At 41.0% G+C, this 25763-nt stretch overlaps 1 protein-coding gene across 4 annotated transcripts in view; it reads left to right on the forward strand.

The window, feature by feature from the left end:
- NKAIN2 (sodium/potassium transporting ATPase interacting 2) overlaps positions 1-24252 on the forward strand; it is a 783533-nt gene extending 759281 nt beyond the window's left edge. For 2 of the 4 annotated variants that reach the window (XR_011471812.1, XR_011471814.1), the window contains exons 6-8: positions 17717-17798; positions 18425-18513; positions 21760-24252. Coding sequence is in view for 1 of the 4 variants with exons in the window: in XM_070417620.1 (XP_070273721.1) it covers positions 17717-17798; positions 21760-21769 (92 nt within the window). In the remaining 3 variants the exon portion in view is untranslated. Of the gene's footprint in view, positions 1-17716; positions 17799-18424; positions 18539-21759 lie in introns of all 4 variants that reach the window. The other 2 variants (XR_011471813.1, XM_070417620.1) reach the window with 2 other exon arrangements.
- The last annotated feature ends 1511 nt before the right edge of the window (positions 24253-25763 follow it).

The raw sequence follows: 25763 nt of genomic DNA on the forward strand, positions 1-25763 counted from the left end.
ATGACACCAGTGCATTTTTTACTTCAGAAAATACTGACACGCCAACTTACCTAGACAGATAATCAGTATCTCTCAAGAATAGTATCTCCCAGAGGGGACCCTAGAAATACTGGTTCCACAAGCTATACTGCTCAAAACTAGATCCCAAAGCCAAATAAGTTTGACATTGGAAATTTAGAATGTACATTTACACAGTCACATCTTTGTGACCACTGCAATAAAGAAGTATATTCAATTTTTCTTAATCCACGATTGAGCCGTATTACATTGGATGACACATAGTGAGGTCAAATGCAGATCACAGCGAGAAGCCACAAATCGTTTTGCAGTTTTATTATACTCATAGTGTCCTGGGGCGAACACTTCATGCCACATAGGGCCACACAGAAAGCTCCAGGGTAGATCACAAGGCAGAGAGAGAGAGAGCAAACTGTGGGCAAACACCTTTACTGTGTTTTTTTCCATCTAAGAAATGGGTAAGGCAGGCTAAGCAGGTTGAGTACTAGCTAGCTAACTGTAAAAGTGGCACCTCGTGAAGTGCATGTTCACTTGACTATTAAAGAATATAGTTTGGGGCTATCTAAATACCACATGATCTCATTCATTTGTGGAATATAAAGAACATTATAAACTATTGAACAAAAATAGATACAGAGGCAAAGAAGCATAGAACAGACTGTCAAACTACAGCAGGACGTCAGGGAGGGTTGGGGGGCTAAGAGATCAACCGAAGGACTTGTATGCATGCATATAAGCATAACCAATGGACGCAAGACACTGGGTAGGTGGGGTGAGGACAAGTGCTGGGGGATAGGGGAGGCCAGGGGGAGATCAATGGGGGGGGGAAAGGAGACATGTATTACTATTTATAATACCTTAAACAATAAAATAAATAAAATCTAAAAATAAATAAAGTCTCCAGGTATTTTAGGTGAGCTAGGGCTTACTTGGGATCAGCCAGTGGTCATTTTGTAGATGTTAAGACATCAATTTACAAAAGTTAAAAGTATAATAATAACCCAAACACCTGAACACGGAATGCTTTTTCATAAGAAGTCTTAATATTCCAGAGAATTGGAGTTCCAGAAAACACATTTTAGGGAATTCACCCTAGATCTAGTTTTGGCCAAAGGCAAATATGTTTTGGAAGATCAGGTTTATCTTTCAAGCATCTAATCAACTATTTTCCCAGAGACTCTAAAATAATGCTTATGTCTTTATATGTATTTTGACCACAGTACTTTATCTTCCTTTATTAACCCAACTTCTCATAGGCAAGTTTTATCATTTTAGTATTTTTGCTCAGTGGACAAGATATGAATTACTTTTCCTATTTTTATATCCTAGTAGAATTACCTTAGAGTTCACAGGACTAAGCCTGCTGGAGATGTTCCTCTGGGCTACTTCTCTGTCCAGACAGTTATGAGTATTGAGTACAATGCTTTCATTTAATATTTTCATATATTGTCATAGTCTTGGTCATTTGTATGTTCATCTCTAGACTCTGCCTAGAACACATGACTTCCAATGCTTAAGGGTAAAGGTTTGAAATTTCGGTCTAATTTTTGGTAATTATGTCACAGAGGAAATTATTTTGATCCTTTAAAAGCATCCTGGCTTGTTGAAAATCAAACACACACACACACACACACACACACACACACGCATGTGCGTGTACTCACAGAAAGTAAGCCCTGATGTATGGGACAGGTTTAATGTCTGAGTCATCAGGGAAGGGCTGGGTCTCTGTCTGCTCCTGCCTGCTGTGGATTTGTAATGCAGCATCCTGATAGGAGTGTCATGCAGGAGGAGGTGCTACCTACCCGCCTGCCTAGTGGGTTAAGTTTCCATCCCTCAGAGCCCCCTTAGGAACAGAGAGCAGTTTGGGTTCTGTAACGGTGCTAAGTGAGGTAACAGCCCAAGTATGGCAACTGGAAGATTACAATGTTCTTGGTGTCAGTATGAGGCTGACCAGCCATGGGCTCAGTTTTGACTCCTCAGACCTCAGCAGCAAGTGTGGTGAGGGAGCCGCAGAGACCTCTGGGGGTGATGGAGAGGGTTCGGACTCAAACTTAGATGCGTGAAATAGCAATCAACCCTCATTGAACTAGGAGTGAGATTGCAGGCACGTCAAATGCCTGAGAATTTTGTTTTTCTTATTTCTCCTTTTAAACAGGATCTCATTTGCTTTTCTAGAGCCCAGTTTGATGAATATTTATATGGACATTTGAATGCAAAGTTATTGATTTTTCCTATGAAAAAGCCTGGACCTTGAAGCTTACGTCTCTTAGCCTTTCATTAGCTAAACCAGAGTCACAGCCTTTCATTAGCTAAGCCAGAGCCACAGCCTGAGAGGCGGCTGGCTGTGCAGACTCACAGGACGCCACTGCCATCTGCTGTGCTTCCAGGGAGATAGCAGCCACCCTGGGACCATAGGTGTCAAACAGAAAGATGGGACACTCCTGCCCCCAAGTATTCGTCACCCGGGGCTGCAGTGGTAAAATACAAAAACTGGGTGGCTTAGCCAACAGAACTTTATTTTCGCACAGTTCAAAAGGCTGGAAGTCCAAGATCAAGATGTTGGCAGGTTTGGTTTCTTCTAAAGCCTCTTACCTTGGCTTACAGATGACTGGCTTCTTGTTTTGTCCTCACATGGACTTTCTTCTCCGTGTGTACATGGCCTTGGTGTCTCTTATTCTTCTTATAAGGACACCAGACCTATTGAATTAGGGCCTCACACTTATGGCATCATTCAACCTTAATTACCTCTTGGCCTCATCTCCAAATACAATAACATGGGAGATAAGGCCTTTAATATATAAATTGGGGAAGAGAAGAGACACAATTCAGTTCATAACATCCCATATTCACACACAAACACACACACACACACACACACACAATCATTTGGCTCCCAGATATTTGAAAATATTTATGTGGCACAGAGTTGGGCTACCTTGGCTCACTGGCCCATCAGCTTCCTGTGGGTAAGAGGGTCCAGGCTACAGTGCCATCGGCCTCCCGAGCCCCATGCTCACTGTCTCCAGGCAGGAGCATAGGGTCAGCACCTCCTGCTTGGGTCAGGGTGATCTGCCTTCCAATGAGAAGCTCCTCACCTGGGATCCTGCTCCTGAGGGTATGCCTTGATGCATGGACCCTATTTGAGTGGGACAACTATCCCAGCCTATCTTACCTAATAATAGACAAACATGTAAATTGACCATCCCTCCACTACACTCACCAGCCAACCAGGAGAGTATGCAAATTAACCCAACAAAGATGGCGGTTAATTTGCATACATAGGCCGAAGCAGCAGAGCGAAGACTGAAGGCTCCAGCCGGAGCAGCGATGACTGAAGGCTCCGGCCGGAGCGAAGGCCTGGGTTCTGGGTACTGGAGGAAAACTGGTGCCGGCAGCCAGGGGAAGGGAAGGGCTACTGCACGAATCTCTTCGTGCAACGGGCCTCTAGTCCCGTATAATAAAAGGCTAATATGCAAATTGTCCCCTCGACTGGGAGTTCAGCCCCTCCCCCTGGCCGGCCTGGCCTGATCACCCTGATTGGGGAGGACCGGCCAGACCCCACCGGTGCACGAATTCATGCCCCAGGCCTCTAGTTGTTTTAGATTTGTTCATGAAAAGGCAGCCGTGTGTCTTAGGGGGAAAAGCTTTCTCCAGGAAAGCAGACACCCCTTGCTGAGCCCGTCTTTGTGGCAGGCTCTGCACCACACAATCTGGTGCCAGCCGTGCTGAGTTTTCCTTATGACCTCTGGTCTTTTCAACTTGTTCTCTTTCACAATAGTCTGTGGAAGAAATAAGATGTTCTGAGATTCCTGGTCTGATGTGCCTTTTATTACATACTATGCAGCTCTTCTCTCATTTAATCCTCAGTTCTGCACCACAGTCAGATGCCTACTTCAGTGATAGGAATAAGAACATATGTCTCTGCTTCATTAGCATCGTTAGATAAAAAAAAAATCACTGATCCATAATAGAAAAAAATAATCATTTCATTTCTCAATTTTTATTATGCTTTCTTATAAACCTTTTGCTTCATAGCTAAGCTAAAACTAAACATCAGTCCTCTTTTTTAAAAATGGGTCCGTTTTTCTAAGTAGACACTATCTTTTCTAAAAGAGATCTGATGTGTTATTAAATAGTCAAATAATCTGGAAAAGGTTATGGCATGTCATTTTAAAAATATATTCTAGGGGACTTATTTTTTGAAAAATGAATTCTAGATGTTTAAACATGTAGACGCACACATGCAGGAACCAAGCAACCAAGCACGAGTTCACAAAAACCTGTCCTGAATTCTTTAAACCCACTGGCCTTGGGATAAAAGTCCCAATCGATTTATAGAATCTTTCATTTGAAAAGCAAACCACAGGAAATTATTCACTTCTCTGAGGCTAATAATTTTCTGTTATTTTTGTTTGATCTTTTTCTTCTAAAGCCTGCTGGCCTGCGCGTCTGTGTATTGAACTCCATTCTGTATGTTTTGATCATTTTTCCTGTTTGCCAAGATCATTGGGTTTGGATGCAATTCTTTGAGCACAATATACACTCTCCCACCTGTGAGGGAGGCTGGGGGTGGCTGGGGGGAGCAGGGAGAGCTACTCCCCCATTTAAAAATATGTGTTTCTTCCTGTTTATAAAAGATTGCATGTTGGCTGCAGAATGTATAGAAAATGCAGATATAAAAAAATAGAATGCCCCCACAATTCTGAACTGGTTCTCAGCATTTTGGCATATTATATGTCTCCTGGTCTTCCTTCTTTCCTCCCTTCTTTCCTTTCTTCCTTCTTTCCTATCTATCATCTGTCCATCTACCTGGTTGTTAGGGCCACACCATACATCTGTTTGTTAGCCTGCGCTTTCTTTCTTGTTACTTATATAAATCACTCTATATACATAACCTCAGGGGCAGGCAATTAGCAGTTTAAAAAAAGGTGCCAACTTCTTGGGTGTCAGGTTGTCAGGTAGAGTTATGAGAATTATGTGTCTATTTTACTTTTCAAGTGTCATACTCAAGCAATCAAATGAAAGCATCATATATTATTGTTTTATCATCTCTTTATAGCATTGTTTTGGAATTCTGAAAGTGACTTGTTGAAATGATATCGTCCATATCTGCCAGCCTCCGTCCCAAAACAAAACTTGCAATTACTTTCCCCATCTCTGAACAGAATCCCATATTATCCGAGACTGGAGCCCCAAACTTTTAATGCTGCTGATCTCTAGCCATGCTCTTCCGAACTGTAGTGGGACAAGGTAGAAGGTGTCATGTTGCTCCTTCCCCAACTCCCCAAAGCACAGCAGCTCTGCATTTATTTAATTTTATGAGTTTTTGTCCTACTTAAGATTTCTTTTGAACTAGGAATGCTTCAGGGCTTTAAACAATGGAAAACTATTGCCTATGGCTCTATTTCAACACCTTAACTTCATAGATCCATTAGGACTAATTGATGTGTCCAAGGTCACCGAGCTTGTTTGTGAACTTTTGACACCAATACAGCACATATTGACTCCTTCAGAGTAAGAGCGTGTTAGGGATGCCACTGAGGACCACACCTGTCTTGACCATGGCTTATATCCCCAGCATCTAACATATCCCCTACCTAGAGCAGGACTCAGTAAGTATCTGGGAAATCAATGATGAATCATTCAGCTCTGCACAAACATTTCCTGGACTATTTGGAAACTGCCAAGGAAATGTGACATTTCCTTAGACCCCACTTTATTCCGATTAAATGAATAACCAATTAGCATAAAGCCCCTTTTGTCATTTTCTAAGGGAATAAAAGGAGAAACAAAAACATGCTGTCATATGTAAGAGACTAAATAAATGATCAACCCCTGAAACAAATGCCCACGTATACATGTGCCTCCTGTCAATCACATTCCAGTTCCTGTCAGTGGCAACAGCATTCCCCAACAGTGAGACAGAGCGATTTTTACAGTAACTCTCCCAAAATTAGCGCTGCTCTCTTTTTCAGCGTGCTGTTAAATTGCTCCCTCTTGTGGTCATTGAAGAGAAAAGAAATGAGCTTTTGTCTTTCAATTTGGATATTCGGGTCAAAGTTGAGTCTGATTCTTCAACAATTACTTCTTACTCTCCCCCTTTTCTCATAATGTCTCCTCCGTTATACTATACTGCTTTTTATACACACTCATGCACACATTCACACATACACATGTGCACCATGTCATCTTTAAATAAGGCTTATGTTTCCAATTCAAAAATATGAGGAAAAGAAAGTGATTCATTCTCTATCTTTTGTTGATACAATACAATAGGGACCTTGATTCTAACTTTAGTTTATGTGTTACAGAAGCAAGCACCAGGCCCTTGTTTCTACAGAATCAATATTGAGGCCTTTGTTTATAACGAATCAATGTTGACACTATTCAGACTAGCAGGGGAAGGCCTTTCACTGGGGTGTAATAGAGGAGGTATTTCATTTAGAACAATCAAGCCATCCAGTAGAAGAATCATATTCAAGTGTTATAATCAGACTCAATAGAAAAGAAAGCCAGAGCATGTGCACGGGAGAAGTGGTGACATTTACAGAAATGATTCCATGAAGTATCTTCTATTCTGATGTTCTGATCATTCTGCTTCTTCTTTCTTCCCATTTTGCGATGCCCCGCCCACCTGTCATGGGGTTCTGTATCTGTTTCCTCACCATCTCTTGAAACTCGCATGGATAACGACCTGAGAAAGAAAGCAGCTGAGTGGCAGCAAAAAAAATAGGATGCTTTTAGCACCAGGTGTAGATCTACGTGCTCGAAAAATAAAGTTGCTGTGTCCCTCCGGCCCCTCTGGAAAGAACAAATGAGAAGCAGACCGCGTGCTGGCACAGGAAGCACAACTCTGAAAGCCCTGGGGCTGAGAAAGGAGACCGCACTTTAAAAGTTCATCTTGTGATAATGAATGATGCTGGCGGGGGTGCCCACTTCATTATGCCCAGTTGTGCTTTCCTTCTGGAAGAGGCAGCTAATGGAAACAGGAGGCTGGGCTTAGCTGTTTCCTTTCTAACAGCAGGGGGTACTGAGTACTGCATCTCTAAGGAAGACCACCGGGTATGCAGAACTGAACCGTGAGCAGAGCGCTGAAAGAGCTCCTTGTAGGTAGGCGAGTGTAAGGGAAACCCTCAATCCTGGGTGACATTTAAACGAGGCTGTTCCAGCAGCGGAGAGGCGGCTGGGGAGGCCTCCGCCAGGACTGGGTGGCCTTCTGTCGCAGGGAGTGAAGGAGAAACAAACTAGAAGCTCGCAGGAGGTGAGGTTTGTTTAAATAATAGAAAGTAATTAGGCTGAAGACAAAAATCAGCGATGGCATTTTATAATTACAATTAATTTAAAGGTTAATTTCCTTTGGTGCTGAAATCTTATTTAAAACATTTACCAGAAAAGGAAATTAGGATGTTACTATCAAGAGGCATAGAGTGCTTCTGGGAACCCATGCCTATTATCACTTGAAATTAGGTTAGGCCCAAAGTGGGAACTTCAATTCATTTCTGTGTAATAATAGACAGTGGTCAGGGCTCAGAGTCAGCAGGGTGGCTGGGGCGGGCAGTGCAAAATTTGCATTTTTGGCTTTGTTGGTTTATGGGATTAATTGCAAGTGTTTCCAACAAAGGATCTTAGTTTATACATGAATAGTCCTGACATAAAAAGAAAACTGGATATGGATTGCTGCTTTTGTAACTAATGAAGTTGATGTTGAAGGAATTCCCAAGAGCAGAGAGGTGAAAGGAAGCCCACAGTCACACATCCATACACCTACATCACTGAAATGAACTGAATGGGGCGACAGTATTTCTATTGGCTACAAACCTGTCAATCCTATTCCCCTTTCCCAGGCCCCCCCTTTCCATCACTCTGTTTTCCAGTTGGGAATTGTCATGCCTCAGTTTTCAAATATATATATATATATATATTAATTATACACACATATACCCTATTCAGCAGCCCATCTCCCTGGGAACTTGACTAGAAAAATCAATGCATAATAGTAGCAGTAGCCAGAGGGAATTAATTCTTCTGTACTAACTTCCCTGCTCACTATGCCTTTGCAGATTTGCTCTTTGTAAATATTTTGTTGGTATCACTGGCATGTAAACCAAGCCCAGCAATATGGAATTGTGCAGAACCATAGAGCTATGAACAACATTAGCAACCACCTACTCTAATCCTCTAATTTTAGAGGAAAGGAGTGCTCCAACACTTGCTCCCAATCAAATAGTCATCTAGAGGCAGAACTGGGAGCAGACAGTAAGTTTCTTGATTCTAATTATATTTTCCACATCACTTTGCTATGATACCTGAGATAGGTTCTTTCAACACATCGTTCTCGAGGACCACCCTGCGGTAGGCTGGGGTTAGTCTACTAGGGATGAGGCAGGAACCAAACAGATACTGTCTTTGCCTTCATGGCACTTACGGTCCAGCACATGGTTCACACGAGATATTACGCCGAAGTGTAATGAGCCATCAGACAAGGAGAGTAGGGGGTGCCGTGGGAATGCACCCAGGGCACCTGGCCCAATTAAGACTAGAAATGATTCCCTAAGGAAGCAACATTTCAACTGAAACCTAAAAGATAAATCTTTGCTATGTACAATTAGCAAAAATAGATGTGCCTTTTAAAAAGAGGACTACATTTTTTTATCTATATTGACCAAATATACGCCATAATTCACACAGGAGTAATCTCAAGTGTTTTTAATGAGCTCGATATAGCAAATCTAGTTCCGACTTTCCCAACTATCAATAAAAAGGTTAGAGCAACGGCTGGACATTCTCTTTCCTGAAACTGCAGTAGTTATTCTAAGAAAAAGATGATCCATTTAGGCTCAGGAGCTTTGTGAGTTTCCTTTCTGGAGGCTGCAAAATGATGCACAGATTATGTTAGCAAAAAATGCAAGGCAAGAGTATTTCTCAATTGGAATATTCTAGCATGCATGCTTTGTTTTTTATTTCCGTAATATGCGTACATTAATGTGCCCACACCCAATTAAAGCCACTGCGTCTAAATGGTCTGTGCATTCTAAGTATATTCTGGAGGTCAGCTGAGAAACATACCCAATCATGTCTAACTAGCTCACCTATTGCTAGTAATAACTGCTCTCAATTTCAACTGAAAAGCATGTCATGTATAATTGAAAGCAATTCTAACAGGGGAGAACAAAACACTGGTGAATCTAATCTGTCCAAACCGCATGGCACAAAGCAGGCCCAGGCACCTTGAAGGTGTTCAGTTACTGCATCATGTTCTGCACGCTTCTCCGCATCTACCGAAAGGTATCTGGATGCATCATTTTCTGACTCATCACTACTCACTTCATAAAAACCCTTGACTTCCTTCCTCAGGGAGGCTCATTGGGATCATCTTCCTTAGGGAGAACGAAGGGTTCTTCATCACCAATATCAAAATGATCTGCCTCACCGTGAATCCCTATCTTTGCTCCCACCTTGTTCTCTTGCCTCCCTCCTGGAGAAACATATTAAATCTTCATTTAGGGGCCTCCCTCCACTGGGACCCTGAGCCTTCCTTCCTTCCTACATCCATGTCTGATGAGGCTCAGACTCAGTTTCTCCACCCCCAGTCCTGGGTGGCTGCACATTGCTGGAGAAAGCAACGAACACGGCTGGGTGCTCTCCCCTGCCCAACACTGCTTTCACTCCCCTGCTGCTGACAGTGCCTTCACTCCTTCCACTGACTCACCGCAGGACCCGTTCCAAACCTCTCCAAGCCCCTCAAGCCTAAGACCAAACCCTGAGGAAATCAGTGCTATCAAACAAAAACTCCTCGCTTTCCCCAAGAACCTCAACAACACTCCAAACCAGCAATATCCTTTTGCCTCCTACAGCCCTGCCCAAGTCCAAGCGGAGTAGGTACGCTTTTCCTCTCCAAAGAAGCCTTCCACCAAGCATTGGCCTATGTCCTCCTCCTCATCCAGGAGGCTGAGCTCTCGGTGTCTTTATTCTTGCTCACTCCATTGGATCGTTCCTTTCCCTGCATTCGTGCCTAAGACTCACAGACCACAGACCAGGCTGGTCCCAGCCTCTCTGTGTCCTGAGGATAATATACAGGGTGATGGCCAAAAATATTTGGAATATGGAAACTCAGATACACGTAGTTTCCTTATATGAACTGTATTTCCTTTTTTCTGCATTTCTACGTTTCTACTCCTATTGCTTGTCAGACCACAGTTAACCAACTAAGTGGGCATTTAGAGGATTTCCGTAGAACTACATCAGCTTTCGCAGCTTCTGCTGATAACTTCTGCTAGTATACAGACGTCATACCATGCGAATCTCTAGTAAATTCTAATGGAAAGTTCTCATCCTCTCAGTAAAGAACCTAGATGTGTGTTTGAAAGCATAACTCAAATAATTCTCTTTGTATAAATCTCTTACGAAAGGAGATCAGATCCCAAATCTATCCATGATGTCTTTAATACACTTGCCTGTAAGTATTACACGCATATGATTCTCCCAGTAACCCTATGAAGTTGGATTGTTTTATCATCCCCCCCTTACGGAGGAAGAAGGTAAGACTCAGAGCAGTTGGGACCTGCCTGTGGGTAAGATGCGGGTAAGAAGTGAAGGCACAAGCTAAGCCCCGGTCTTCGACTCCAAAGCCCTCAATCTCTACGCTACTTCACAGCGTCCCTGTGATGTGTCCGAGCAGTGGCTTTTCTTATTAGAAGACTCTTCGATAAAGATCCCAGTCTCAGCAGAAAGCCAGCATGTGTCTCCCTGAGAACCGGCAGAAAGAGACAACAGCAGAAACACAGAACAGTTTATCAGGTGGAACTTGTATTTCATTTTTGTAAGTTTTTAGAACCTAAAGCTCAAAGTAATTACTCATACTACTTCTCATTAAAGAAATGTTTTATTTATTATGACACCATTGTAGGGACTGCTTTTCACTTTCCTTTTTTAGCATATGTGAATGTGTTTCCAAGTTTAAAATACTGAAGATCTGATTCTGAGACAACCAAGAGAGAAACATGCAAAATAAGACCCTAAGATCCGGAGGAACAGGGTTAGGGAGTGAAGTGTCTGTAGTGCTGGAGGGAAGAAGTCTCATTTCATTCACTGCGGCTTCGCCTGCCAGAGTGCTCCATAGCATCGCACTATAGTGAGCTTTCAGGCAATCACTGGATAACACACCCCATCCCCCCAAAGGGTTGTGCTTTCCTAGCCTCCTGTTTGCTCCAGCTCTGTGGCCACTGCCATCTTAGTTGGGTTTATTTGCATACTCACTCCTGATTGGCTGGTGGGCATGGCTTGTGGGTGTTTCGGAGTGGCGGAGTGACAGAGTGATGGTTAATTTGCATCTTTCTCTTTTATTAGTGTAGATGACTCTCTCACCCTAGTCATTTTGATGCTAAAATATATCCTCCCCTCTTTCCTTCTGCTCCTCTAGGCCAAAGAAACGGCAGTGGTGGCTTGTCCCTATTGGTATCCAAAAAGTTTCTTTAATCTCACAGGACTCAGGCATCAAATCACATTCTAGATCTCCCATTAAAGGTCTTTTCTTTATTATTGTTCAAGGCCTTATGAAGGAAAGGGTAAAAGCACTCAGTTAAATCCCACTTAGAAATTTTATCAGCATCTTCCATACTCTAATTGATTGCCTTTTTTTTTTTTTTTTTTTTTTTTACAGCTCATTCAGTAAATGCATACGAGGGTCTTCCATGAGCCAATCTATGTTCTGGGGCTTGGGGCTATAGGAAAAGTAGTAAACTGTCCATCTTATGCAGTTACATTATAGTGGAAGAATCAACAAATAAACAAGTACATTTACTACTTGTCAGGTAAAGATATATTGCAGTGAATCAAAATAAAGCCCAGTGAGGAGAAATAAATTCATGATTTATTGGGGGGGAGCAAGGAATCACCTGAAACTAATATAAAATATTGAATGTCATCAATAATTGAAAAAAAATTAATGACAGCAAATCCCCAATTTGCTTTGCACCAATTTCAGTTACATTTCCCTTTTTCCAAGCATTTCCTGGTCCTTGCCATTTATATGTGCCACTTATAAATTAAATACTACATTTCCAAATTAAGCCAAACACCAACTTATTCCTGACATTCTTTTTTGTTCTGGTAAAGGTAACAACATTCTTCTAGCCAACTAATTTCTAAGAATCAACTTTGAATCTTGCCTTTTGCTTCCCTTCCCTCATATTCAAAACCTTGGCATGTCCTAGGTTTTCTATCCCTTTCTCTATTTATCTTGTACTCATTGTCATATTTTTTTCTCATCCTCCTAATTCTAATTCAGGCCTTCAATAATTCCTCTGTCTTTCACATTTTATAATAAGCATTGAAATAGCAGAGACAATACACCAAGTAACTGTAAGGAAAACCTCTCTCCTTACTTTGAAAAACATTGCTGTAATCAGAGGTACACAAGATGGGGCTGAGAATATAAATAATTTCTGGGTGGAAGGACTGCTTAAATGTTTATATGATGTCTGCACGAGTTATCAGACACAAAGGAAATGAATAAATCTTGAAAGATGCTTGCTATATCACCTCTTAAAGGTACATCACAGAAAATCAAAACTTATTTGTAACTATCACTGGCAAATCCAGCACAGGTGGGTTTTTGTTTTGATCATGGTTCACATCAGAATATTCTGAGAATATTAGATTGGAGTTTGGAAGAAGATGAAGGAGGAAGTTTTCTATAAAGAACAGATAAAAGTTACTAGAGAATAAATAACAAAGGTAGACATCTACAACCAATAGAGGACTCTGACCATTAAAAGATTAATGGTAGTGGGTCAGTAGATCCCATTTATTCCTATTTGTCTCCCTCAGATATTTAGGAAGACATCCATACAATTACTCAGAATGAATGCATGTGGGAAATAACCTTACCTCATTCTGTTGTCTGTGAACACAGGCATGTATATAAAATAAAGTACAGGAAATATGCCCTTTAATTCTGGTTTAAATTTGACACCCCCATCCACCTACCCAATGAATGAAATGGTAAAAACCCATCCTGGTTACATTCAAATCTTCTTTTCTCTTCATGGCTAATAATAGTAAGCCCCAGGCAACTCAAGCTCCATTTGCAATGCATGCTAGATATACCTCATTTTCCCTGCAGCCTTTTCTCATGTCTTAGGAAGGTACATTGCTCTGGACTCAAGCTTTGTCTCCCATTTTGGGTCAAGATTCTATCCACTGGACTTGAAGATTTATCTTTGTTTCTTCAGGTTATCTCTTGGTTTACTCCATGATCTTTAGGTGATAATTACCATTTGCCTTTTTCTGCTATTCATCTGAAATCCTGAGGGGAGGCGGGAGGGCCTAAGGAAATATTTAAAAATAATAACACATTAACCTGAGCTTGACTTGGATCTCAATACCAGTGGAGGAGATGCTACTGTTTACGTCTACTCTGATCTTGAGCTACTCTAAGCCACTCTCTTCTCCAGGCTGAGGACCATCCCACTGAAAGGGAACCTCAGAAAAGATAAACTTTAATGCTGTGAAAATCCTCAGCAAACTATTCCTCAAGTACAGTCTTAGTGTTCACAAGAGTGAACCCAAATAAAAGAGAATTTGGACTCCATCTGCAGCAATCCCCAGTCATCGACAATAATTTCTCAAAATACAAACTTTAAATATAGTTGCCATTAAATTGTTATTTAGCTCTTCTGGTTCTGCTTATATTAGCTAATGTATAAATGTGGGTAATTCAGAAAACAGAAGATGTTCATTCTCTTTTCACTCATCTTCTATAAAATACTTGGTATAGCTCCATAGTTGTCCCACATTAAATAATTTCTGTCTTTCTCCTACACTGTATAGGCTTAGAATGAGTCCTGATTTCTTTCAGGGGCTTTTAATTTTATTTTTCCAAACCATATGTCTCACCCAGCACTGTATATTCCTTATCTTATTGTATCCTCAAGCTAATTGTATGAAGTAATTATTATAATTCCTACTTTAAGAGCAGTTAAGTGATTTGTCTAAGGTCACCCAACTGGCAAATGGTCAAAGCAGTATTTGAACCATGATCCTTCCAACATCAGGGTCTCTGTTTTTTTCATTATACTATTTTAATTTTGATGAGAAGGGAAATTCTGCTTTGAAAAATAAAAGTCACAATAAGAAATTATATATAAACCATAAAAAGACATGGAGGCACTTTAAATGCATATTACTAAGTGAAAGAAGCCAGTCAGAAATGGATACACACTGTATGAGTCCAATTACATGACATTCTATAAGATAATGTAGACAGTTAAAAGATCAGTGGTTGCACATGATCTCACTCATTGTGGATATAATAAACAACATGAACTGATGAACAAAAATAGATCCAGAAACACAAAAGCATCTAACAGACTGTCAAACCTCAGAGGGAAGGTGGGGGCAGGGGTGGTAAGAGATCAACCAAAGGACTTGTATGCACGCATATACGCATAATCAATGGACAAAGATAGTAGGGGGGTGAGGGCATGTGCTGGGAGGTGGGAGTGGCTGGGGAGAGGTCAATGGGGGAAAAAGGAGACATGTAATACTTTAAACAATAAATAATTTAAATTTTTAAAAAAGATCAGTGGTTGCTAGAGACTAGGGGAGAGGCAGAGATAAGAAGGCAGAGCACAGAGGATTTCTAGGGCAGTAAAACTGTTCTGTATGATACATATCATTATGCATTTGTCAAAACCCATCCTAATATATAAAAACTCAGGGTCCATAATGTCCAAAATGACTGAAGGCTCAACCTAGCAGAAGTTAGTCCTGCAGTCAGTGCTGGGTTGCCGTGGTGACCCAGCACTGACTGCTGAGGAGACTGCAGATCAGGCCCAGAGAGAGGCCTGGAGAGAGAAGCAGGGTCTGATCCGTAGCCTCCATGGCAGCTGTTGATCAGCCCTTGCCTCTTTCTTTCTCTCTGGGCCTGGCCAGCAGCCACACCTCTCTTTTTCTCCAGGCCTACCTAGAGGCTGCTAATAAGCCCTGCCTCTCTGATCAGGCCCAGAGATAAGCCTATGACTGGCATAGAAACCAACCAATCAGAACCAAATCTGGGTGAAGTGCAAGGAGCCAATGGCTGCCTAGTAGGTGGAGCTTTTGACACTGACTGGCATAGAAACCGACTAATCAGTACCTAATCTGGGTGAACTGCGAAGGCAGAACCTAAGGTGGGGGCTGAGGAGGGGTTTTAAGGGCAACAGCTGTTTGGTGTAAGGTGTAAGAAAGCAGTTTGATTTTTTAATGACCGGTTTGGCAATATAGTTCATATGGCCAGCTATCAGTTCAGATATAGGGATTATGTATTTTTGTCTGCCAAGAGCATCCCCTCCTGATGAAAAAGGCTTTCCCCCCCATTTAAGTAACCCTATCCTACATAATCTATCTATACTAATAAAAGGGTAATATGCTAATTAGACCAGGTCGACCAGCCATCTTCCAGACATCCAACTTCCTTCCGGACAAAGACATGTTGGTGGGGGCTGAGGCAGAGGCAGTTAGGGGTGATCAGGCTGGCAGGGAAGGGCAGTTGGGGGTGAGATCAGGCCAGCAGGAGAGGGCAGTTAGGGGCAATCAGGAAGGCAAGCAGAGGCAGTTAGGGCCGATCATGCAGGCAGGCAGGTGAGCGGTTAGGAGCCAGCAGTCCCAAATTGTGAGAGGGATGTCTGATTGCTGCCAGTCAGACATCCCCTAAGGGATCCCCGATTGGAGATGGTGCAGGCTGGGCTTAGGTACCCCCACCCCCCTGCACAAATTTCATGCACCGGGCCACTAGTAGATTATAAAACACCAAGAGTAAACCCCAGTGTAAACTCTGGACTCTGGATGGCAATGATGGGTCAATGTAGCTTCATCAGTTGTAACAAACGTTCCACTCTGGGGGAGGTTGATAGGGAGGTTGTATGTCTGTGGGGACAGGAGGTATATATGAACTCTATACTTCCTGCTCAATTTTGCTGTAAACCTAAAACTGCTCAAAAAAATAAAATCTAATTTCAAAAATGATTTCCCCACTAAACAGACAAATAGAAATCATAGATTTTATGTTACTTCACACCTTGCTCCACTTTCTACCCGTAACACTTAAGACATTATAAAGAGAACCAAAATTAGTTAAAACTAAGCCGATAGAATAAGATACTAGAAGTATAAATATCCAAGGGCATCCTAATTCAGCCTGTATTTCCCTTTATTTCTCCTTCCTATCATCTATCTGGTCATCCTTTTGGTTGTTTTCGTTTTATTCCCACCACACAACTTCTACAGCCAGGAATGGAAAAAGAGAAAACAAAAGCAAACGTTTTCACAATACTCTTAGTATTTATGGTTCCAAGAACCATTGCTGCCAAAATGTAGTGTGTAAAACAATCATTTATTATGCTCACGGATTCCATGGGTTAAGAATTCAGACAGAGCACACGGAGGATGGCTTGTCTCAGGTTTGTAATATGAGGGATCTTAGCTGGGAAAACTCCAACACTGGGCAGACTCAACAGCTGGGGGCTGCAATCATTTGGAGGCAATTTTTCCTCACATGTCTGGGTGTTAATACTGGCTGGGACCTCAGCTAGCTTCACAGCCAAAATACATATCCCTGGATTCTCCATCAGTCTCTCCATGTGGGCTAGTTTGGATTTCCTAGTTTAGACATGGTGACCGTGTTCTAGGAGAGAGCATCCCAAAAGAGCAAGAAGGAAGTATATGACATTTTTGATCTAGCCTTGGGAGTCACATTAGTGTCACTCATAGCATACTCTATTGGTCAAAGCAGCCACAAAGGTCTACCCAGCTTCCAGAGGGAGGGACATAGCCCCAAACCCCTGGATGGGAGGTGTGTCAAGATCACATTGTAAGCACATATGGAATAGGAGGTATTGCTTTTGGCATTTTGGAAAATATAATCTACTGCAATAACTCTTGTTATATTTTATTATACCTTAAATATCTAGGTATTGTTGCATTTGAATGTTTGGTTAGACATTGCTCCTCATCTTTATTTGTGATTATCTGTTTCAGATTATAAACCACATGATGGCAGGGACAGCCGTGTTGAGTTCATTTTCATGAGCTCCAACATAGAGCCTTATACTTGACAACCACAGTATATACAGCATTATTACTATGATGCAATTGCCGATAGATACATGCACTTGAGCCATAATTATTTTTTACATGTGTAATGTGTTGCAGCTAATCTCTATAAAAAGGCATATAGCATCTTTACAATTTTGTGTTGACTAGAGAGAGAGAGAGAGAGAGAGAGAGAAGAGAGATTTGATGTTCCACTTACTTATGCATTCATTGGTTGCTTCTTCTTTGTGCCCTGACCGGAGATCGAACCCACAACCTTGGTGTATCAGGACAATGCTCTAACCAATGGGATACACAGCCCTGGCACCTATAGCATGTTTAATATGCAAGTGAGTCTTGTTACAAAAATTAGATCTTGGTAGCTTGAGAGGAGTACCTAAGTTCTTCCAAGTGAATAGATTCTTGTAAAGCAATAATAGAATCTCACAGGTGAGTGGGGAACCACTTCCTTGAGGAAACTATCTTTTTTTTTCCCTCTGTGATTAGTCACTTTCCATTTACTAGATTATTAAAAGGTGTATTTGAGGAATCGGTGTGAGACCTTGATCATGGATGTTGATCTCTTCTGAAAAGTTAATTAATGAAGGCAATTGTCCCTTTTCAGTTGATTTCATAGGTGGCTTTGACTCTTATGGCTATCAAGGGCCTCAGAAGACATCTCATTTACAACTGCAGCCTATGTACATGTAAGTACTTTACTTGGGTGGTTTTCATCTGGGGTACCACAAGATGGTGAAGGAAATTTCTGTGGCACAAAATAGATGGCATGCAACTTTCCTTCAGTTATATACTTTAGCATTTCTCTCCTATTCATATCGTTTTGACTGGGATAACTCTGATACCATTTTCTTCATAATTATTTTAAAATTTAACTTAGAAATGCCACATCTAAAGTTACCTTAAGTCTTATATAAGTATCAACTACATGGCTGAAAAAAAAAAACCTCTAATCATATACTAATTTTTGAATTACCCGAAAGTTGCATATACTTAAAATCATATAACATTGTAGGTGGTTATATGTGGCTGTATATAAACCATATGTTTTGGTTTTCCCAGGAGCGTCTAGATTTACACAGGTTGTCCTGGTATAATTATTACCAGCATCCCCAGTTAGATAATAAGTGTTGTTATCACTCCAGTTAGATATAGTGTTTAAAAAATCAAAAACTGAGCAATACTTTATCATTTTTGTGTTTTGAAAAGTGAAAATGAAGCCAGACTATTACCACTGAAACCTATCAGACCCTTAACTCTAGCACTCCAGAGAGCAGATATACGATCAGAGCCTGATTTTTATATCTGTGTTTAGGCAAATTCCCTTGGATAACAACTGATAACAAATTCTATATATCAGCATCAAGTGATATGCTGAATTGCAAGCGAAGATCAAAATAGAAAGTAAGACTCCAATTCATTTTGAAATGTGAGCTTCTCTCTTCGAAGATATGTGTTTCTTGTCGTTGTCCTCCACCATTGAATCATTTTACCTTTTAATATCGTTAGCATGTAGGATAACAAGTGTGTTTTTGGAGTATTTCTCTGGAGAAATTAATCTTTATGCATACCTTTTCAGCTTCTTTTTAAAAGGGGAATGATCTATGCAGCATGCCTCCATTTTTCTTTGTGTCCCTTGTAGTTCCCTGGAAGATCTGATAACTGATAGAAAAGCCTCTATCAATTCAAATATCAGGCAATACTATGTGTCATTCAAAGCATTCCTTCTGTACTTCACATATCCCCACTTTCGTATCCCCACAACACTGCCCTAATTCTAGCATTCATGGCCTTAAGTTTTCCATTCTCATTCTTATTTTAGAACCCTTATCCCGTCATTCTTGTGGCCTCTAAATTGACCTTCCTAAAGGACCACTCTGATCATTTCACTCCCCAGTCCACAAACTATCAATGACTTCCTGTTACATACCGAGCAAAGTCCAAGCTCCTAATCAAAACCTGGAGATCTACTCAGATCTGGAAGGTTTTGTTGAAACATATCTCTTCTCCTCAACCCTTAATAACTTTTAAGTCCCAATCATATGCAGATGATGCTTGAAGATGCTAGGAAAATGTAATGATGGATAAGAATTGACCCCTATCCTCCTGAAGCTTATAATCTACTAGAGACCCAGTGCATGAAATTGGTGCACAGGGGATGTGGGGTGTGTCTCAGCCTAGCCTGCACCCTCTCAAATCTGGGTGCAAATGTAGCCCTTCTGAAAAGAATCCCCCAGTGGGATTGGGCCTAAACGGGCAGTCAGACATCCCTCTCACAATCCGGAACCGCTGGCTTCCAAACACCTGCCTGCCTGCCTGCTTGATTGCCCCTAACCGCTTCTGCCTGCCAGCCTGATCACCCCCTAACCACTCCCCTGCCAGTCTGATCGATGCCTAACCGCTCCCCTGCCGGCCCAATTGCCCCCAACTGCCCTCCCCTGCAGGCCTGGTCGCCCCCAACTGTCCTCCCTTTCAGGCCTGGTCCCTCCCAACTGCCCTCTCCTGCTGGCCATCTTTGACCACATGGGGTGGCCATCTTGTGTGTTGGAGTGATGGTCAATTTGCATATTACTCTTTTATTAGATAGGATTATTAGTAGGAATACTGCTTATGCTAACCAGTATTACTCATGGAAAGACTTTATCAAGTCACAAATCAATATACACTGTATTTCATTCCCAAAGGATTTCCTCTGTAAACACTATATCTCATATAACACCAGGCCAAGTAACATGTAACAATATGTTTGTGCTCAACAGTAAACCAGGACATCTACAAGGCTTGCAATTGCTTGCTCTGACAATAGCACATAACATTTTTATCACACAGCATTTCATTGTGTTGGTCAATAGGAATGATCAATAAATGTGATCACACTACAATAAATTAGATATAACCACTTATGTAAGGATCAGCTATAATAATAACATAAAAATGCTAATTATACATAATCAAGTATATTATTTCAAATCAAGCATTTATAATTCTAATGTCTTTAGTGAGGGGACTCTGCAAGTTTTTTATCCAGCATTAAATTCCTTGAAGACCAAACTTCTTGTGATTTTATTAAATAGAATACTTTAAATACTAAACCAAAAATAATAAAAGTAATGTTTTCTTCTTTACTTCCAGGGAATAGTAAAAATTATATAAGAGCTTTCAAGTCTCACTGCTCATGAAATAAGTTAAATGTTTAATGGCATTCAAATTTAGGAAGTTAGACATATTTAAAATATGTAACAACATATAACAACAAAATATGACTACTATCCCTTCCACAGAACTTCCTCTCATCACGTAGTATTTGAGTGGCCTCAAATACTACGATTTTATTTTATAGGTGAGGAAACTGAGTCAAGTGGAAGGAAAACAAGGTCACACAACTTGTCAGGTGTGCAGCTCAATTCGCAACCAGCTTTCCGGCCTCTTAGTTCGGTGTTCTTTCCAAATTCGTAGACAGACCATGAGTCTGCTCTGGTGTTACATTCCCTGATTCTTAATTTACCTATTTCTCCTGCTTCACACTAACTTAGCTGCCATGCTTCCATTCGTGCATTCATGCCTGCACCCCTCCCCTCTTTCTGTGTATCTTTGATCCCCTTTTAATTTCACATTAGGCGGCATTGAATGAAGAAGGGCTTTTTCAACTTTGTGGACCTCAAAAATCAATCCCCGGAGAGCCACTGTCTACTCAAATCCTATGACAAAGCGAAACTGATTCACACATAAGCCTCACCCCCTGCTGAGCAGCACAGACCTGAGCATCTCTTATACCTTTATCCTCCGGGGTACCTTTTCCTGTCAACCGGCCATAAATAAGTCTCGTAAAGTAAGAGTGATTTAACATCATGGGCCGGTCAAGCACCCTAACAATCTTATATAGCAATGGAAGTAAGAGGTGTTCCTTAGGAAAGGAAATGCTTAAAAGCAATGTGCCATTTTAGCTGTGAGGCTCCCATGGTCCCCGGCAAATCTTCTGTTTCAGAGGCAGAGCTTTGAAAACACTGACCACCTGCCTTCCATCACAGCTGTGTACCCCTCCCTGTAGCCCAGGAATAGGCAGTCCTCTTTTTATTTTATTTTGTATCTTTAGTAAATGTTCTTGGCCTATAAATCTTCAGATTACATATCTACAATCCACCTAAAAAGGAAAGGTTATCATTATTTTGTTTTTATAGTTTGGTAAACCTCTTTGGAACCAGCAATAGCTATGAAGTTTCTTCACCGAAACATTCCCGTGTCCACAAGTTAATTTTCTAACAAGTGGCTGCCTGGCCACCACTGACCTAAGTGCCATAACAAGCAGAGATGGGTGTGGGCTCCCTGCAGTGTAAACTGTGAGAAAGTCCCCTGGCTTATTAGACACATTTGAAAACATCGCATTCTTTCTGGCAGCCTAATTGTACAGCAATACATAGTCATTGTATTTGTCCCCAGAAGTGGATTTTAAATTACCATAAGCAGCCTCTCCATCCAGGAGATTGCACTGAGAAAAAAGGAAAAAAGTGTCTATTTAAGGCACAATTGGGCTTGGGTCTTTTTTTTTTTTTTTTTTTTTTTTTACTTGCTCTTGTGCTTAGAGAGTCGAGAAAGGTGCTGAGCTTTCACTCTTGATTAAAAAAACGTCTTTTTTCTCTCTTTCTCTCTTAGGTCGAAATAATACATATGGCTTCCTAATGTCAGCTCTTGGACCATACAAAAAAAAACTTGTTTCGCAGTGGCCTCCTGCATTTTATGAAGAGCAAGAAGCAACTGAGTTTAAATATACATACATTTTGACAAAACAAACACCAAGCCTCACATACCAAACACCAAGCCTCACATACACCGGGGCACGCGCGCACACACACACACACACACACACACACACTGAGACACACACCAGTTCCACTTGGCCTCCTCTTCCTAACTGAAACAGACAAATATGCAGGACACGCCCAGCTCGGATTTCCTGAAAGCAGGCTTCTTTCTCCCAGGCCTTTGGGAAGTTCAAAAGGAGACGTGTTGGTGCCCTCTGCTGGCCGTCACTAACTCCTCTGCCGCTCAGCCCGTGGGCCTCTGGGAGCTGTCAAGTCATCCAGGGCAAAGTAGCTTGAGAGTCCTGTCTTCTGCACTCCAGACATCTTGATAGCACCACGGCTCCGTAGGCAACAGAATTGCCAACACCAACAAACAAAACGTGCCATGATGACCTGGTAACCAAAGTCTGAAATGGCAGGTTGTTTGCCCTAAAGGCTGTCCCGTACATACTTGCCTTAACCCACCTAAGTTGTGCGCCCGAGAATCTCAGTGCAGACATCCCCGAGTCACTTCCTTTAGGCTAACACACTGCTATTAATTCCGAATGAGTTCGAGTCTGTATGTTTTATGTCAAGAAACCAGACTGAAGAGCCCAGCAGCTCCAGTGTGTCTGTGTACGAAAACTGCCAGCTGTCAGCAAAGTGCTTTACTATTGAGCCTCCACAGTGGCCAAAAAGAGACAAGTACCAATAACAACAACAATCATCATCATCACCTTTATAATTCTTAAATATGGGCTTCTGATGGGGTTGGGCAGGGGCAAAGTAAAACTTAATAATCTACTAACATCATTTATCTACTGGAAGCAGAAATGGCATAACTCACTGACTTTATTTATCGCACTCTAGGTGCTTTTATAAGTATCTACAAATGTCTTTTACTAACACAGAAACAGCTGTGGATTTCTATCAACAGAGGCCAACTGAATATGTATTAGCGATGTTTACTCTTTTATATCTAATTCAAATTGAAGACCCTATGTAGGTGAACTTTTTTTCCTAACTTCCAGCGTATGAGATTATTTTTGGGGTGGGCGGGGCAGGGGGAGCAATAGTTATCTTGGTGACATATTTGAGATCTCTTTGTGGTGATTGGGGGATCTGTTGTGTGGTAGAGTGTATTTGAATCCTCCTGTATTATTGTGGCAGAAAAACTGTGCTGTTAACGTAGTTGGCAACAAGATGCCTTTGGAAACTTAATAGTAGGTCACTGTGTTTATGAAATATTCTGAATTTCTAGGAAATTTTGTTCTATATATTCAAACATTATTTGGTTTTCATTAGTGGAAAACATAATTAGCTCAGGCTTGTCAGGAACTCAGATGAGTCATGTTTTTTTCTTGGATCCACCTGAGACATTAAAAACAAATTTTTTTAAACAAATATACCATCCTTAAGTGCAGCGAAATTCAGACTTGAAACGTTATGCATTGGCATGAAGCAACTTTTTCTCTTGGTTTCTATGAAGTTTCAGTTATTGGGTTAACCTACTTTGGACCTTATTCCATCCGGAACTACATAAACCATTCCCATGACTGTGTTGCATGGATATCAATGATACACACGCATATACACTTGAAAACGATCAAGGAACAAAGGTTGCTATTGAAACGTAAACTACAAAAAGGGGTTCCAGCACTTGTGCTTGAATTTTCTCAGTGGCTTGTATATGTTTGTCCATACATACATGTAATAAAACACAGGATTACAAACATGTCAGTGAAACCTCACCTAACCGTTTTATAGTGGCATGCATGTTTCATATATGAGAAAAATATTTACCAATGTACTGTCCTTTGATTCTTAAAATATAAATACTCTACATGCCAGAAACTACTCTAATATAACTATTAATGTGACAATTAAAATGAGGTTTCATTGTACATTCATGCTGTGATCAGATTCCTCCTTCCAGGACATGTATGTGGATAAGAATTGAAATGCACAGAGAAGAAGCCCTCATCTTCCTCCTTTAAGTCGCAGCCAACTTACCACCTAACCACTACTATCATCGCCACCAAAATTTTTCAAAACCAATTGTTGACTACTAAAAGGAATCAGTGGACAGGTCGTTGCTGGGAGCAGTGAGCACAGTCGTGTGATTACATCTGGAAAAGCAAGTTGTACAGCTGTATCCTCCTCAAGACCCGGTGAAGAATGCTATTTTTCTAGGCTGAGCTTTTGTTATAAACCTAATATTCAGAAGGCAAGAGTTACAAACCTGATGTGTCTTTTTCTTCCTTTCCTTTTTTGCGTTTATTAATTCTGAATGTATTTTTAACAGAGTGATTTTTTTGACTTACCAGTGTAATTTGCATTTTAAAAATAAATGGAAAAACAGTCACGTTTCCGAGCCATCCCTGAAAGCCGTGCCGCTCCTCCCGGTGCCCGTGATTATGTCATTGACAGGAAAACCCTAGGAACTCACATGAAGGCGGTGCTGACGCCCGTCGCATGCCGTGCAGGGATGTGTCAAAAGGAAAGAGAAAATGCCAGGTCACGGCACCATTTTAGCTCAGTCATAGAGGTAACGCGTACTTTCATTATCTGCTATCACTAAGGGTTTTTTCCTGTTTCCCCACTTCTGTCTGGAATCTAGAGTTAGCATCAAGCTATTGTCTGACAAAAGTGTGAGGCCACTATATTAAAAACCCTTGTTTAACATAGCTTTTTTACTTTTTTATAATCAAATTTAAAATAACTTATAAAGCTCATTTATTAACCATTTGATGGCATGGTCTTTGATGGCAACTATAGTGAAGCATGTTGGGGTAGTGTAAGCAGTTAGAAAAGATTAACCCCTGGCATTGGCGATTGCCCGACCATAATGTCAGCTGAGGTTCACTGTATGCACTGAAGGGACAGAAGGCGGCAGGCTGGGGTGTGTCTTTTCTCTCTCTGTACACAGACACAAACCAGCTCCACAAGCCAAAGAACCAAAACGGATCGCAAACAAGGAAAGCTTTGAGGTAGCATTCCAAGAAGCCAAAGATCAACTTGCAGTACCTGACTTCTGGGCCACATGGTGAGAGTCTTGTAAAGACCAAGTCTGTGTTGACTTTTGCTCCCAGTGTGAAAAGCATGCTGATGCGGGTTCATTGAAGTAGACGGGATGACTGTCAGGTGGTTGCTACAGCACTGTGAGGTCAATGCACAAGACATCTCAGTTGAAGGTGAAGAGACAAAAGTTAATAGAAAAGAGTTATCAATTCAATAGTGCAAGACTCTTACCAGCTATGTTCTGAATTCAAAGAAGATAAAACACCACTAAATAGTGCATGCCTTCAGTAAATAACACTACCAAGATCTTCATTTGTACTATAACAAGTTGACCATTTAACTCAGAAATACAAATTCATTTTAAATGGGTCACATTGTAAAATACATTTTTGAGAGCCAACCCATTTATCATAAAGATAATAAAGTAAGGCCCGTGGAGGTTAAGAAATTACTCAAGATTACCATACATCTTGAAAATGCAAATAACTCGCTATTCCACAGCAAAACCCAGAATATGTATACGCTGGCCAGAATAGAATAAAACAAATTCCAGATGCTATCAGCTGACCCTGGACTGTGTAAGTCAGAATGAAACCTAATAAAGAAGACCCCAAGATAGTATAAAATCATCAAATACTTCTAAATTATTGTGTGCTAGATTCAGCATAGTCTCAATGTTAAATATGTCTTATTGGTTTATAGTTCTTTTAAATATATATGTGTATATATATATATATATATACTTGTATATGTGTGTGGGGGGTTTTTTGGTTTTTTTTAAATATATTTTATTGATTTTTTACAGAGAGGAAGGGAGAGGGATAGAGAGTTAGAAACATCAATGGGAGAGAAACA

The sequence above is a fragment of the Myotis yumanensis genome, unplaced genomic scaffold (genome assembly GCF_028538775.1).
Source record: "Myotis yumanensis isolate MYYU_CA2020_CCGP unplaced genomic scaffold, mMyoYum1.0.hap1 SCAF_6, whole genome shotgun sequence".
Classification (NCBI taxonomy): Eukaryota; Metazoa; Chordata; class Mammalia; order Chiroptera; family Vespertilionidae; genus Myotis; species Myotis yumanensis.